This window comes from Apis florea, unplaced genomic scaffold (genome assembly GCF_048593485.1).
Source record: "Apis florea isolate Af1SG1 unplaced genomic scaffold, ASM4859348v1 contig_3081_pilon, whole genome shotgun sequence".
Classification (NCBI taxonomy): domain Eukaryota; kingdom Metazoa; phylum Arthropoda; class Insecta; order Hymenoptera; family Apidae; genus Apis; species Apis florea.
In genome coordinates, this window is record NW_028256703.1 from 5,270,581 (window position 1) to 5,287,515 (window position 16,935).

General features: G+C 46.2%; 1 protein-coding gene across 11 annotated transcripts in view; it reads left to right on the top strand.

Annotated features, from left to right (window-relative positions):
- Positions 1-16,935, top strand: part of Lar (tyrosine-protein phosphatase Lar) — a 204,905-nt gene that overhangs the window by 80,200 nt on the left and 107,770 nt on the right. For all 11 annotated transcript variants that reach the window (XM_086909097.1, XM_086909103.1, XM_086909096.1 and 8 more), the window contains exon 3: positions 5,140-5,278. In XM_086909097.1, the coding sequence (XP_086765223.1) occupies positions 5,140-5,278 (139 nt within the window). The remainder of the gene's footprint in view (positions 1-5,139; positions 5,279-16,935) is intronic.

The following is a 16,935-nucleotide window of genomic DNA, read 5'->3' on the forward strand; positions in this document are numbered from 1 at the left end:
GCCAAGTTTGTTTAATAAATCAACATGGAAGTACATCGATAGCATACGAGACAAATTCACTTTTACCAAGAGAGCGCACAGGATGCACCACCGCCGCCGACTATATGTATTATATATCAACGTGACGATCGACTAATTATCAAACCCGACCCAAATCGTGTCAACATTAATCGTGGAAACGGTCCCCGATGCCGAGCTAACAGCCTACGTAAAACGAACTTGATTTACAATTTATAAACACAAATGTAACGTTGAATTAGCTAAATTATTTTATCGCGCGCCCCGCAAATTCGATTTTATCGCTTTTCGTTTTCACCGACCACCACCGACGCGATGAAAAATCGAACAGTCGTATGATATTTCCAGCTTTAAAAATCTTTCGATCAACGGTAAAATTTCGCTATTTGGAGGGAACGCAGGGAAGAACAATGAAGAGAAGAAGCGTGGTGCGAATGGAAGGTGGAGAGGTGGAGGAGGAAGAGGAGGAGGAGGAGGGAAAAAGGATGAACTGTAAAGAAAAGAATACGGCAGAAGGATAGGAAACATTTCCGAGAGTAATTTTCCACTGGGTGGCGTCAAGAAATGTTTATTCATAAGTTACTAGAACGTGCACGATGTACGATTGTCCCGCGACATTTTACATGGCCGTCGTTCCCAACACCACCACCACCATTCAGTTTGCCTGTTTGCTCTCTTTCACTTTTTTTACCTACAGATGCGAAAATGCGCCGACACGTGTATACATGTACAATGTGGGCAAAAATTCAGGCGATGATGCATTCACGTTCTGGAAATGGATCGAAGTTGAAAAAGAAAGAGAGAAAAAAAAAAAACGAAGAAATACTTTTTCGCGTTATTTCGCGTTATGTCGTTGAAAATGGAAAACTCGAACCTTCTCCAATTCGAATCGTAACACCAGTTGCAAATGGAACGAAATAACACGTTTTCCCAGTCTTTTGTCGATTAGAGAATTACTGGGGTAAATCTGGATTATAAATTCGCAATTCCGGATAATCGGATCGGAGAGCTGTTGTGTGTATCCCGCAACGCGAAATACGAATGGAGAAAATCTTTCGTAAACGTTTATCGGATGACACGTGTAAATATCGGTGGAGGACGCCTTTCCTTTTCCACGTCTGGTCCCAACTGAGAACAAAGCTTCGCCTCCACGGTAATATTTCTGCGAGGTGGTCTCTCGGTAAAACGGTACAGTTGCCGAGTTTAGTTACATTCGGGATATAAATAAGAACAAAAAAAAAAAAGAAAGAAAGAAAGAAAGAAAGAAAGAAAGAAAAGGGTGGTATTACACGATGGATTCGATATCCCCGGTTGAATCGTTCGTTAGCCGTTTTCTTATTTCCTGCTTTCTTTTCGCTCTCTTTTCGCTCCTTGATTCGAGTCCTCGGCGAGTCCTAGTGGCGCTCCACGCTTACTTCCCGGTTATTCTTATTCCCGACCATCGTCTTTTGTTCGAGAAGAGGAAGGAGTAGTAGTAGGCAGATTTTAGAATGGGAGAATAGAAATGGCGCGGTCAGAGATACTGGAGGGATTTATCATCGGGTCACGGTGCACTGGCCACGATATTAAATTAAGTTACGCGCACCTTGGAATTTTTTATTATCACCGGGGAGCAAAGGAACACGCTTTTCCCTCCGGAGATACGCCACGGTGCTCGTCTTTTTTCATCTTTTCATCCTCGTCCTTTTCCCGTTCTTCTCAACGATTCTGTTGCCAAGTTACGTTGACCTGTTTATATTTTTAACTCAAAGTCTGCCACCACCCTTTCCCTGCCCCTTTTCTTTTATTTTCACCGGGAATATTGAATATAGGTTGAAATGGAAAAGAAAAAGAAGAAGATAGAGACGGAGAAAGAAAAATAAATGTATCTATTTTAAATCAATCGATACGTTTAACAACGTGTGAGCGTGAAACGAAGAAGCGAAGAGCACAGAGTCGAGGAAATTACTTTAAACTCGTAAATAATCGATCGCGATTCGTTTTATAATCGTCATTTTGCGATAACGAAACCTGAATCGATCGATCGATCGAGAATTTGGAACAACGCGTTAACAACGAACCGCGCGAGAGAGTAGAAGAGGCGAAGAAGAGGAAGAGGAGGAAGAAGAAGAAGAAGAAGAAGAAGAAGAAGAAGAAGAAAGTGTTGGAAAGTACACACGATTGGCCACTTACCCGCTCGAAAAGTGTATCACGTTGACTGCCAGGGTTTTCTCGTATCCCCCCCGGGAGGGTAGGGAGGGAGAGCCTTCTGTGTCCCGTGGTTGAACGACCAAGGATCCGAAGCTTCGCATCGAAGTGGGAAAAAGTAAAAAAGCCGGTCAGTTGGCAAGTTTCGGTCAGTTGGCCGAAGGAGCGCAAGCGTCGAAGATCTGGTCGCGGGATGTATACCGATATATATATATATATATATGTATATATTTTCTTCTTGACTCGCGTTGAGTCGTTGAGTGCAGCGTGTACCGTGTTTCCATGCGTGTTTCACGGGTTTCTGATCGTTCAAACCAAACCCCAATTGCGTACTTTCTCTCGGGCTATTTTGTATTCCAACATCCTCCTCGTGGTTGGAACGAGCACCACCGTCCCTGGGAGTACCACGCGGACAAACATCGAGCTAGAAACTGCGATACGTCGGCCAGAGTACGGCTACGGCTCACCCCGGACATCCTCTCGCGCGAGGAACGCATGCGTCGCGTTTAAACCAGCGCCGAAACTACCCTCTCTCCTCTCTCTCTCCCATCCACTTCTCTCTACTCCCTTTTACTCCCGTTCAACCCTTTTCAACCGTACAATTTCATCGAATCGATGAAAAATTTTAATTTTCTTCACCCGACAAAAACACGCGATTCACAAGCCGAGATCTTGCGAGATATTTTATATATATATATATATAAGTTGAGAGCGAAGATTCGAGCCGAGATTCGATTTCGAACTCGAGCCAAGTATTATTAAACGTGAATTTCGTTGGATCGAATATCGTGGCCAAACATTTTTCTACGAAGCGAGGAAAATATCGGGGAGTGATTTAAAATCGCACTCGGCGCGAATTCATACGTGTTTCGTACTCGAAACGTCGAGTCAGAGGGGGTATGTCGCGCTTGCGCGATGCAAGGACGGTAGGTGGCGAGGGGGTATCGTCGGGGGGTATGGGGATGAGTCAGTCAAGCCGCAGCGCGCGTTCAGAAAACTACCTTCTACGCGATCCCATAATATCGCAGCCTATTTTATTAATTTATCCTTGTGCATCGTTTGCGGCAAGATTCACACGTGTTCTTCCCCTCCCCTTCCATCCTTCCCCTCTTGTCGCGAAAAAGATAATTTTCGAACAACCTGACCGAGTGAGTGGCCGAACAATCGTGCTCCTACGATACGCGTACGATTGATTCCAAGAACGCGGCAATATCTCTCTCTCCTCGGCATCTTGGAATCGTACGCGTGAAGAAGCGAACGATCGGTCTAAAATTCGACGACGAAGAAAAAGAAGAGGAAGAAGAGGAAGAAGAAGAAGAAGAAGAAGAAAAAGAAGAAGAAGAAGAAGAAGAAGAAGAAGAATCAGTGAAGAGAGCGAACAAGCGTTCAATTGTGAAAGTGGTATCGTTGTGCGCAGCGACGATCGTTTTTAACCCAGCCATTTTTATACGAAATTTCTACGAAGGAAGGATCGATCGAGGATCGATCGAGAAGAACAAGAAGGGGACGAACGATGTCGTTGAAGATATGAAACGAGGAACGAGAGAGGAGGAAGGACGCGCGCAAAAGGACGTCGCGTACACAAGGAAATTCAAGGTGGATAAAAGTTTCTTTTACATCGTACCTCGATGATCGTACGATTATTCGATTCGTCTCATCTAGAGTTGGATAGGTGCGAAGAGGTGGTATCGAAAATGATAACGGTCGTTCCCATTAAAAATTCGATACGAAGGATCGAAGGATAGAAGAGGAGAGCGTTTAACAGTTGGATGGGATGAAGAAGAGGAGCACGATCGATCGTAAGTCGGACGGGGAAGAAAGGGGAAGAATGATCGAGGGAATTGATCAGGGGGAAAAAATGTAAGAGGGGCGAGCGAAACTCGCGAGTAGTGGACGGTTTTGCAGATCTGAAGCGAGCGCGGTGGTGAAGAAGCTGCTCGAACGAGGTGGTGGGTCACATTTCGAGTGGAGGGTGGTGAAAAATATGGGATGGTCGTGGAATCATCGAAAGAAAGAGTACAGGTAAAATGGTTTGGAAGTAGTGGGAATTATACGGAAAAGGAAGATTATAAGGAAGGGAAGAAGAGAAATGTTTTAGATCTTCTTTTTCTTCTTCTTCTTCTTCTTCTTCTTCTTTGCCTGTCACGATACACCTTGTTCGCACCGTCGTTGCTCGTATCGATATAAAAAAAGAAGGAGAGAGGAAGGAGTGGAATCGGTGGTAAAGTGGAAGAAAAGCGATGGAAGAAAAGGGAAGAGAAGTTGGTTGATCTCCGGGGAAATACATCCAGTTTTTGGAGAGAAGACAGCCAACGTCACCGAGGAACGTCATCATCGTCGAGAGATCGATTCTCCTCCATTTACGATCGAGGCGAAAGGAAACGGGGAATCGATCGAAGAGCGGATACGAAGGAAGGATGAGAACAGGCTCGCGATGCGATCTCGTTGCATTCGAGGGACAACGAGCGTGCGATCGTTGTTAACGATGTTGGTGAAAAACTTGCCGTTTTTTCCTTTTATCGTGTGCGATGGTGGCCGGTAAATTCGCGTTACGTAGAGCGGAGAACACCGGGCCGGTAGTAAATGGCGCGTGTCGATAGTTACGTTCGATTCTCGCCGAATAAGCGTTTCCCTTGTCCGTGCTTGTCCATCAACTACGGACCAAGCATCGATAAATAGTATTTTTTTACCTACCGTTACGTACGCCGCCCGATCGACCAACGATCGGCGAGCGATCGCGAATCCTCGAACGATCGTGGATACGAGAACGAATTTCCCGTCCTGTTTGATTGTTCTTCCAGCTCGGCAGCTTGTCATCGAGGCGCGCGCGCTCGAACGATTTCGAACGCCTCGTCTTCGCTCGTACGAAGATCTCCAACAGCGAAACGAAGTGAAGGTGGTATGTTATGACGAGCGTGATTTGTTTTTCCATAGGTGGAACGCTGCAACGGTGGTATTAAGTGTGCAGTGATCACGGGAGACCGAGAGAAGACGGGAAAGAGGGTGGTCAATATGACTCCTATCTTCCTCGTCCTGTTGGTGGCTATCGACCCGATTATCGCGCAGAATGGTGGTGAGTAATCGACCAGAGAAATCCACTTTTTTTTTTTTTTTTTTTTTTTTCACAGACTTTTGTGGACATTTGCCGGACATTGTTCCCAACTGTTCGTCCAGTGTGTTTGATTCTCCGTGTAATAACGCGTGTCTCCTATTTGTGCAGAACTTTGAACAAAAATCGCGCGCGTGCAGACAACGCGTGTAAACTTTCCCCGTGTATATATTTTAACGTATATATATATATATATCAACGATCGAAACGTATTTCGACGAGCAGAGTCGAAAAGCGTGGAGGGAGAGAGGTGAGAACTACCGAGTTCGATCCGTTCTTTGTTCCAACTAATGACGCGATATTTTAGAAAACGACGACTCGACTCGGTCGAGGATGCGTTCGATCGTTGTACGCGAAACGAGAGTGATTTTTCGCGAGATGTGGTTGCTGAAAAGACAAAGAACGAAAGAAAAGAAAAGAAAAGAAAAAAAAAAAAGACGAGATCAAATGTGCGGGGATTAGCGTTTTCGATGAGATCCGAAGACTCGAATATCGGGCGATTATTTTTTCGGATCCCAAGGATTTGTATACGCTTAAAGCGGCAACAGTAAATCTCAAGTAATAATTACGCTGCTTTTTACGAACTTTTCGAAACTTGTTTCCGCGATCGAAAAGTGCTCGAGCATCCTACGAAGCAGCTAGTAATATAAAACGCGCTTCGAGCAACCGAATGCTCGAATGGAACGAGCGAGTGGAACACGTGTGTCCATTTCCAGTGTATACGTATACGTAGACGGACACAGGCAAGCGCGCAAACGTTTTCGATACGTTCGATTCGTAGCGTTGGACGGACGAATCGGTGCATGGTAGTCGACCATGTGCCGTCGAGTTACGAATTTCCCAACCGCGAGAATTTCCACCGATTTTCGCCTATGTATATACATATGCGTGTGTGTGTGTATATCGACGCGGCGTCGAATCGGATGATTCGGTGGAAATGCGCGACATTGTCGGTAAACAACGCGTTGGGATCGTGGTTGGACAATGCATCGAGGCAAAGGAGTCTCTCGAGGATACCGATTCGCAACCACGTGGAGAAGCGAAGGGAAGAGACACGAAGGGACACTAGTGTGGACTTTACTTAAGACTGCGTGGATCGAATTGGACGGACGGACAAAGGGGGAACGGCTCGTGGGCCTACCAATTATAATTACTACTCGTTCCCGTTTTCGTAATTTCGAGTACTGCGATCTACCCTGATATATATATATATGTATACATATATATATATATATATTCGTCCACTTTGTATTCGGCGTATTCGGCGAGAATTTCGATTCGATGACAAATCGGGCGCGACCATTGACTCGAGTTGCATGGTAATCGTGGTCATTACACGGTAATCCGTCGCCTCGATACTCGCTAATTCAGCGCCGCTTTATGCTGACTCCGAAATCACGGGATGACACATCCCCCGTATTTCGGTCAATTAATTACGCCATAATCTATGATTCCCAAGTTGAATCGTCGATAACCCGGACGCGTCTAACCGAGATTCTATCTGACGGGACGCGAGAATTTCGAGACGATATGACGATAGAGATCGCTCGCGAATTTTCACCGATATCGCGCACCTCTGATCAAAGGTCGATTCGATTCGTATGGACATTCGTCCCAACGGAGATGAATCCGAGCTCCGAACCGATCATTTTCTCCAACCAGCTTTTCGATCGCCGACCAATTCAATAATTTGTCCGACGAAAGTAAAAAAAAAAAAAAAAAAAAAAAAAAAGAAAAAAGAAAAATCCACCACCCCCTCCCTTTCCTTTTTTTCTTTTCTTTTTTTTTTTTTTTTTTCTTTTTAATTCGTGCGCGTTCCCCAACGCTCGATCGCGCGTTACACACCTTATCGGCCCGTACACGGAACGAATCTGCCATTGTTCTCGCGGGGCGAAAAAAAAAAAAAGGAAGAAACGGTCGGTTGCGAGCGAGGAAAGGAGGAAGGGAGGGAAAAAAACGATAAAGATAGAAACCGCAAAAAAGAATCTCGAAGGAAGGATAAGGAGGATGAGGTGAATCCATAGTTAATGCAGATCCGTCCTGTCTGTCCTGTCTACATGGTGGAAAGGGAAATAGCCCAGGTCGAGCACGAAGATTTCCTCGGAGGTTCGTTTGCTGTCGTGCGTTCTCGAAAAATCATCCTCGAGGGTAGCGGGAACGAAAGCTCTGCCTGTGGATGCGACTCCCTGTCTATCCATCTATTTATCCTTTTCTCTTCTCGCTCGCCTCCTTTCTCTCTCTCTCTCTCTCTCTCTCTCTCTCTCCTCTTTACCCTCTTCTCTCTTTCGCTATTCCCTTTTCGATTCGTTCTATTCCGTTCCGTCTCGTTTCGTTTCGTTTTTCCCGTTTGAAAAAGAATCAAAAGTTATTTCATCCACCTCCTAAATTCGTTTGTCGTTAATTTCCAACTAACGAGGATAGAATTCGTGTTTCCCCGTTGATTCGTATTTCATTTCACCTATTTCTCTTCCTTTCCTTTTCGCATTATACGCGATGAAATGCAAATTTTTTGCCAAGTTTCTTAGTTGTGGTGGTGGTGGTGGTGGTTATCGGTGGTAGGTGGCATACGCAGGGGTATAGGACAGAGAGGCAGGTATATATCGACAGAGAGGGTTCGCGAGAGGACTGGCGGATGATAAAGTAAAAAAGTTAGTGGAGCTATTTTATGGGATCCCCTGACGGCGGGGGGTCCGCGATCCTCCGGCAGGCAGGAGAGGAGGGCGATAGGATAGCTCGCAACCGCCAACATCCCCCCATCTCCCAGCGCATCCTCCTCCGTTTCGTTCTTGCTTCCTGTCCATCCCCTCGCGCAGGCTTTTACGGTATCGAACGAGTGTCGTCGTCGTCGTCGTCGTTGGGATAAGCCAGAGGTTGGCCTAGACTCGCACCAGGTATCGTGCGGGGAACGCTACCAACCGATGGGGGACTAAGAGGTGGGGAGGGATCGGAGGGAGGTTAGCTTAGCCGCAACATTCTCGGGTTTACACCCCCGTCGTGAACTTGCCTGCAGATCTGGGATTAGCTATGGTAGGCGGCAAAGGTTCGTTCGGGAGTTAAACTGATTTTCTCCTCGGCATCGAACGCGTGTACGCGCGCACCGCCACTTTTATTCCTACGCTTCTCTGGCTTCGGCCAATACCTCGATGCTCGACCTCTTTTTTTTTTTTTTTTTTTTTTTCCCCTCCCTTTTCCGAGTTTTCGAATATTTTATTCCTCCCTTTCGATTAAAGATTCGACAGATCGAAAGAAAGGATTTATCCGCTCTCGATACACGCGATATATAATCGATATTTACCAGAGAGGAAAAATTTTCCAGAGAGCTTTCGTATCGATCGCGATAAGAACGACGACGAGTTTCCGTGTTTCCAACCGCAAGATGTTGACATTGCGAATTTATCAACCGGGATTTTTTTTCCCTCCCCGTTATTCTTTTTTCTTTTTTTCTTCCTTTTTTTTTTTTTTTTTTTTCGCGCTTCGTCAGAGATGCAATTTATAGGGATGCCAAAGTGCAGTTCGATGTTCCCATCTAGTTCGAAGTGTCATCACGCATGGATTTGCACGTGCGAAAATCGGTGTAATTGACGTATATATTCGGGGAAAAGAGAGAGAGAAAAAAAGAGGTTGTTCCGAACGAACGGAGGAAATTATTCGCGGTTTTTCTCGATCGTTGGCGTACGCCTCGCAACACGCTCGTCGTAGCGTTCGAGCATTTCGACCGTTCGAAAAATTATAGGAATTTGCTGCCCTGTTGCCTGTCGTCGCTAAATCCTCTTCTCGCCCCGAAAATAAAAAATACGGGGGAAATCCGTTATTTCGCTCGGATATACGGGAAAGGAAATGTTACACTCGTTGTAGCGTACAACCACAACTATCAAATGAGAGGTGTAAATGTAATTACATTGCATATGCATGATACTTCGCCCCCTTCCGTCCTAATACAAGCGCGAAACGGGGGAATAACACTTTGCTCCCTACACCTTTCATCCCTTGTCAACGACCATTGCGACGACCGATCTTTCCCTTTCGATTCTTCTCTGGTGAAACGAAAAAAGTTTTCTCCCCCCTCCCTCCCCCTCAACTATCTCTTCTTCTAACGCGCAATTACGAATAGAACGTATAATCCTCTTACTCAACTCGGAGAAATGCCTCTGTATCTTTCTCTCTTTGGATTGCTAAATTAGCGTGCGACATGTCGCCAGAGAGAGGTACGCTAATCAAAAGATAATAGTATTGACAGAACAAATTTACAATCCACTTATGCAGTTCTCCCAGGTGGAAAATGCACAGCCCGGCTCTCGAAAATTACAACTAATCCGTGAAGAGAAAATTCGTTATATATATATATATATATCTACCACTGTGACAGTTTGATTTATTAAACGTAGATATTATAATGCTTCGTTTGAATTATTTTAATACTTTTCCTTCGAAACTGCGGAAGCTTCGTAACGAGAGGAGGGAAGGAAGGGAAAAAAGGAAAGAAAAAAAAAGGGGGAAGGGGGAAAAAAAACGAAAGAAAGGGAAGCAAACGTTGCAGGAAATATTTCGGTCGTTGATGTTCTCGACGGAGAAAATAAATTCATCCTAAATAATTAAATTTTGCGGATGTTGCTAAATATACAAATATATTCCCGCACGTTGCTATGGTTTCGCGTGCTACGGTTTCAAAATCCCGCCTTTTTTTACACTCGTCAAGAATAAAACGCGATTTTTTTTTTTTTTTTTTTTTTTTTTTTTTTTCACCCTTCAACCAACGCTCGGCCGTAGTGTACTCCCCGGTACATTATCGGACGAATTTATATCGTCGGTCGAAACGGATGGCCCCCGAAGCGCGTGGAACATTCTTGAAATTTCGAATATTAAATTTATGATGGATCGCTGCCTTCTGCAAGGGGGTTCTCTACCCATTTCCCGAGGGTGGAAGCGAGGAAGAAAGCCGATCCCGCGGGAGATGCGGCTAAGACGAAAGTTGGAAAATAAAGAGGGCCGAAGTAACGTTGTCGCCGACGTAAAGATTAACGTTTCGTCGCGTCTTTTTCTAAACGCCAACCCTCGAAAGGGACGCGATCAATTCCTCGTTTCCCGAGCTCCATTTACTCGCAGCAGCGGCAAGTTGGCTCCGCCAACTTTCCCCATCCCCCCGTTTACGTACGATTAGTCGACCAGTTTTTTCGGTTTTTCGCTTTCGAGAAAAATGGAGAGGAAGGAAGAGAAGCGGAGGAGGCGGAGAGGTACGTGCTCGATGACACGTAACAAACGCGATACTCGCGCCGAGGTATCGTCTCAAAGGTTTCCTTCCACGACTCGAGTCGTCGCCCATTCCTACTCGTCCACGTGTCCACGGCTACTTAACTTTACTTCGGCTTCGCGTACCCACCCCTATCCGCTTTAAATCGGTCCATTAACCGCACGTAGGATCACGGTGGGTTACTTATCGATTACTATTATAATGAGGTTGGAGAAGTATGGAGGAAGGCGAGGAGGAAGGCAAGAAAGGCAGCGCGCCCTCTCTTCGGCCCCTTTACTTCACTCTCGGTACCTGCATTTGTATGGACGGCGCGAGGGTGTCGCTGTTCCACATAGTGGCACCATAATTCGCAATAACTGCCGTAATAACCGTACCTCCTTGCACTGCCTCGAATAATATCGTAGTAATTTCCACGATAAAAAAAAAAAAAAAAAAAAAAAAAATCTCCTATTTTCTTTCCCTTTTCGAAAGATCTTCGCGTGCTCGATCTTTTCTTTCTTTCTTTTTCTTTTTTTTCTTTTTTTTTTCTATCGTTCGACGAAACAAAAGTTTAAAAAAAAAAAAAAAAAACGTTAACGATCTCTCGTTACCACTACCATTGCAACGAATTATTCGAGATAGGTTGTGAAAAAAAATTCACCGTGTTCCGAGTTGGGAAGATATCGGTTGCGTTTGCACGAAACGAGAATCTCGATCGTCTTACCGACAACTACTACTAGCTTTCCTCCTCGTTTCTCGCTTCCCGTCGGCTTTTCCGACTCGCGACGCGATACGTGTAGCGTTAACGAGGTCAACGCTTTCCTCGCCGCCGATGGATTTTCGAAGCCCCGAGGCGCGCGCGGTGCGTGTTCCGAGGCTACATTTTCAATTTTACGTCACGTCTATTTCTCACTTCCTTACCTCGACGCATCTTTTCTTCTCCCGTCTCCCCCATTTCAAACTACCGTGTCTACTCCGTGTCAAACGTCGCAACTCCCAAAACTTCGCCCCGCCGAGCTTAATACGCGATCGCGTTACACGCGAGTTTAAACCAAACCTTCTTCTTCTTCTTCTTCTTCTTCTTCTTCCAATCTGTCTGTCCAACCGGTTCAACCGGTGATAAAATCAAAGAAGAAATATTATACTTTGGAATCGACGCAACGTTTGCACGCCGATAACTTTGGAATTTCATCGTTGAGATTTTCTCCTTTGAACACCGAACAATTTTCCGCTTTCGCTTCTTTTCCATCGAGAAACCTTCCTTCCCTCCCTCCCCCTCCCCCCTCCCCCTACTCCCCTCCCCTCCTCCCTACCCGTTCACCGGACGGATCGATAACGCGCATAGCCTTTCCCATTTTTAAGATTAATAAATCCATTTCCGTCGCGCTTTTGTATCTTTCCGCGGAAAAAGCTGGATTCCGGATGCTCCCCCCCCCCTCTCTCTCTCTCTCTCTCTCTCTCTGTCGAAGAAGAGGCGAAGCTGAAATTCCGATGGAAAGTTTGCGAGGAAAGTTTCGATTCTTCGATGCAGTGACAGTGGCTTCTTCCGACAGTTGATTCTTCGGATTAAAGGCGGGGGGGGGGGGGGGGGGAACGGATCGTACGATCTTTGGAAGCGAATCGAGTATCTTTTTTTCGCCGGATGCATTAAATGCCGAACGTAAAAGCGATTCGCGCCACCTTGACCTCGGCCGCCTCTTGTCGCTCCCCTACATTTCTTTCCCTTTTTTTCTTTTACGATCGTTTCCAACATCGTTCCACACTTTTCCACGGACGCATAACAGGTAACGGGAAAATATACAGATTTACAACCCGATTCTCTTCTTTTATAGTCTTCCGTCCGCTGTGGCGACGGAAGAAGCGAACGCAACGAGATCGCAACGAGGGAACAATTTCTTTTCCTTGCGAATGAAATTTCGTTTCTTTTTAACTCGTGCAATTGTTATTAACTCGTCGTAAAAATCGTTATAATTGGGGAGGGGGGGGATTGATCGTTTTCGACCCGACACGAGCGGATCAAGTTTTAGTTAGTTTAACGCTTGGCGCGCGTTGGAAATACACGGAGGAATAAAATTTATGTACAACGGAGGAAAAAGGAAGAACTCCTATTCCCTCCCCGACTCTTTTCCATTAGGTTTGAACCGTGCCGATGTTTTAAAAGATTTTTCCCCCGTTTGCTGGATGAAAAAGTGGCGGGGGAAAAAAGATGGTATGCGCGTTGAATACTTTTAGCAAATCCTAGCTTGCTCCAAGTTGAGTCGCCTCTTTTCTTTTTTTTTTTTTTTTTTTTCCACTATCCTGTTACGCAACTATATATATATATATATATAAGAACATTTTTTTGGCATTTTTTCCCTTTAGATATTCCCCCTTCGATTTTAATTTTCCAATTTATTTCGACTTCTGCGGATTGTTGGGAAATCTGGTGTTCCGAGCAGATGGAAGGGATGCGCTCGTCTTATACGCTTTGCTTTGACTTTTTGTATTCTTGAATTCTCGCGGAAGTTAGCTGTAAAATCGGCTTATCCGCGAGTTCTCTCTCCGCAAAGAATCTTACCGGAGGAAAATTACGCCCCGACCGGCACGCGGTTGACCCTTACGCTCCTCCGCTCCCACCCCCACTTTCCACTTTCGTTCCAGGAATCCTCGCGTTCTTATCTTAACAGCCCATCTACCACGCTGTCTCGGCTACCCACGTTTTGCGCTTTTCTTCCTCCTTCTTGCCTTCCTCTTTCTGGATTTCCTCCACCCAGCCTTTCTCTCGATCGCCGGGGGAAGTTTATCGTAGACTTAAACCGCACTCTTCCCATCCCACAACTGCGAGTCGTGGACGGGGGGATGGCTGCTATTTCCACTTTGTCGACGATAAAAGAACTCCCTCCTCGCTGTTTATCTCGCTATTTTCTCCACGTCTACCTCTGTCATCGATTAGATCCTCCTAATCGTCCTTTCAACCTTACATTACCTCGTAAACCTACAATTACACGCACCTGCTGTCCTACTTGGACCGTTTCGGATCGTCAAACTTTCATTTCGATAATTGAAAAGGGAATTTTAGAGATAGACGAAAGAGAGAGAGAGAGAACGTGCCTTTCCGTTTCTCTCTCTCTCCCTTTCCCCAGATCGCGCGTAATTTAGACGTAGATAACGGAACGAATATAGATATAGGAATGTTTAATTAGAGGTTGGAATAACGAAAGAGGGTGGTGGGGAAAGGTAGGGTTGGTCGAGGTCGTGTTCTTTCTCGTCTCGATTCGCACCGTCTCCGAACCAATCTTTCTCCCTTTTCCGAACCCGCGTTTTCAGCCTTCGGTTGTTGGGAGTTTCACAAACTGGAAACTCCGCGAATTAAGTGCCAACTTTGCTCCCAACGTTTCCGTTATATCTAGAGGAGAACTAGGACGTCAATGGGAGCCGTCGACGACGAGTCACGTACTCGAACTAATTGCAGTTTTGTAAGGGAGAAGGAAATTTCGTCGTACGCCGCGCGAACGAACAGCGCTCGCGCCAAATCGAATCTCCTTCGCCCGAGATCGCTTTTTCGACAAAACTCGGATTCGACAAAATTGGGCGGCGATCGCAAGCGATCAGCAGGAAGATCTAGATTTTTCTAAATCTGAATTTTTTCGAAGAAACCGAACCATCTCTTCCACGCACTCTCGCGACTTTCGGAGTCGAGATCTCGTCGAGATGCCGACCAATTATCTTTCTGGTTCTTTTCCTTTGATTACTTCGTTTCGGGGAGAGAGGCGTTATCCAATTTCGAGACGAATCGCAGAAAAAGCGCGAACGTTCTAATGGATTGTATAGTTGAAACTGCTATTACGGGAGGAAATCTAAATTTATTTATCGGGAACGAATCGAGGTATCTGCTCGATCGATTTGTCGCGGATAATTCGAATGTATATTTAGTTGGAAGAAGAATCGATCGATATTTTCCCACGAATACACACGAGCTATGCGATGTTAAGGACGGAGAATAGTCGAACGAATCCCTAAGGGAAATGGGGGGCCGAGTACCGTAACAATCGAACTCTTTAACACTGGTCCAGAAGAAGAAAATCTTTGGTCTAGCCACTCGAGAGTTGCGTCGTCTCTTCTCACGGACGTAAGACGTAAAACTCTCCGGTTTAATTGGGAAAACGTGACGGTTGGATAATGAGGGAAGAGAAAGATCTCGGTTCCTTTTTCCGATTCTTCGATGGCCGTGCCGATCTCTCGCCGATCGATCATTCATTACGCGCGAAACAAACGTTAACCCGAATAATTTCTTAATCGATCTTGGAGAGGACAGAGAAGGGCGGCGAGCGAGCGCGACGAAGAAAAGAAGAGGAGGAGGAGGAGGAGGAGGAGGAGAAAGAGTAGCTTTTACGCGTTTTATCCCGCACACATGGCGCGTCCCGTGATAAACGATCCAGCCCGAATCCAGCCTCTCGCTTCTCTTCCCTCGCGAACCAATCTCGCGGAGGGATTCTCCTGATGGGGGACGCTCGCGAGGACGCTCAGGCGCAGATTAAAATATAGATTTTATTGTTTTCCGGATGTGTCGCACGCGCTCACCTACGATTTATACGGTCGTTACTCACGCGAGTCGTTCGCCCGAATCACATATGTATAATAATTCATCTCCGATGCGCGTTTTATGAGATTTTCTATTAGAAATGCGCCGCTTCGACATCGATGCCGATCCCTCCTCGATTCGCTTCGTGTGGCACGCAAACATCGGTGGTGGCCAGCAACGATTTTTTAAAACGGATGCAAGTTTTCAAAAATTATCGATTCGAACGCGATAAAGATGAACGGCGTATCAACTAGCATGGCAAACGGTGTCGAGGAGAAATCGGAGCCCAACTCCCGCGTCCACTTGTGGTTAGCTAAACCCAATTAACGAGTTCCGCGAGAAGTAGGTTAGTTTGTATCGACGAATTTCCCAGGAACGCGCGTGCGGTGTTGTTCCACCGATTCTCGCTCGGATTTACTCCACCCGTTCTCTCCCTTACCTCTCTCTCTCTCTCTCTCTCTCTCTCTCTCTCTCTGCGTATTTCTGCCGCATAAAACGGAATGAAAGGTAATCGGAATACGTGATCGAGAGCCGAGAACGCTTATTGCATCTCTCTGCGGTTAACGGTATTAAAAAAGAGAGAGAGAGAGAGAGAGAGAGAGATTGGAAAATCGATTCGCATCGAAATAAAATGATTGAATTTCGAGGCTAGAGTGGATTTTAGTTCGATTGCGTAGAATCGCGCGAGATATTGTGACGGCTCGTATCAGCAACGAAGGGTTTAGTATGCGGGCTGGCTAACGGCGAGACCGGGAAAAGTTGGTGCACGGCACGCCAGTAAACCACGTACGGAGAGGATCGCGTGCCGAAGGTTACACCCGCTTACCACGCTCTCTCGGAACAACTACCTATCCTACCTACCTCGCTTTTCTTCTCCTTCGGTCCTCCTTCTATACTCCCCTCTCTCGTTTCATCCTTTCCCTATCTCGTCGCTTCTCTCTCTCTCTCTCTCACTCTCTCATGGATTGCCCATATTCTTCCTTCCTTACCCCCTCCCTCCCTCCCTCCCTCCCACCTCCCTTTTTTCCTTTTACGTTCCGTCGTCGTTTAACCGTCGTTTCCTGCTTCTTGTATCGGCTGGCTCCTCCGCTCTTACGGGCAATCCAACCGACGCTTTATGAGAAAACGTTGAAGAGCTTCTTCGCTACCGGACGTGCCTCGTGGCTGTTATTACCTAAGAAACCAGGAACCGCAGCGACGCGATTAGGAAACTCGGGGGAGGGTGGAGGGGAGGGGAGGGGAAAAATGCATCAATTTATGCGTATAACGCGAGAGAGAGAAAATTGCGAGATTACTCGTTTCCCGTCGAATTTTCCTTCTTGACCACGCGCGATTCGTTTCTCAGTCGTACGTACATCTCTCTCTCGTTTTTTCTCCCATCCGCTGGTTTTCTCGAGTCTTTCTTGTTACAAAGAAGGAGAAAAGGAAGAAAGGAAGGGAAAATTACTGATCCGAACGGGAGCAAAGTGGATTAGTCGGCGTGCACGAAGAAGTCGTGAAATGATCGCGACGCGATTTCCGCCGATGAAGTTCTGGACAAACTTTTCCGGTTTGCTCGGCTAAAGGTCCGGGAGAGAAACAGGGAGCGGATCGGTCTTTCTGACAATTACCCTAAGAGGATTACGCGCGGCGTATTACCGTGGCCGGCGAGAGCGTGCACACGCGTGTATTCGAACGGCCACCCGAGCGTGTACGCGTCTGTACCACGTCGCAGCTACGTATATGGTAATTCGCGACAACGCTGGAGGAGCTGGCTTTTCGCTCGTTCCGAATTCTGTCACTTTTAAGCGGATTTTCGCTCGTTCAGCTTCGTTCGCAGTGTCATTCGTTCGA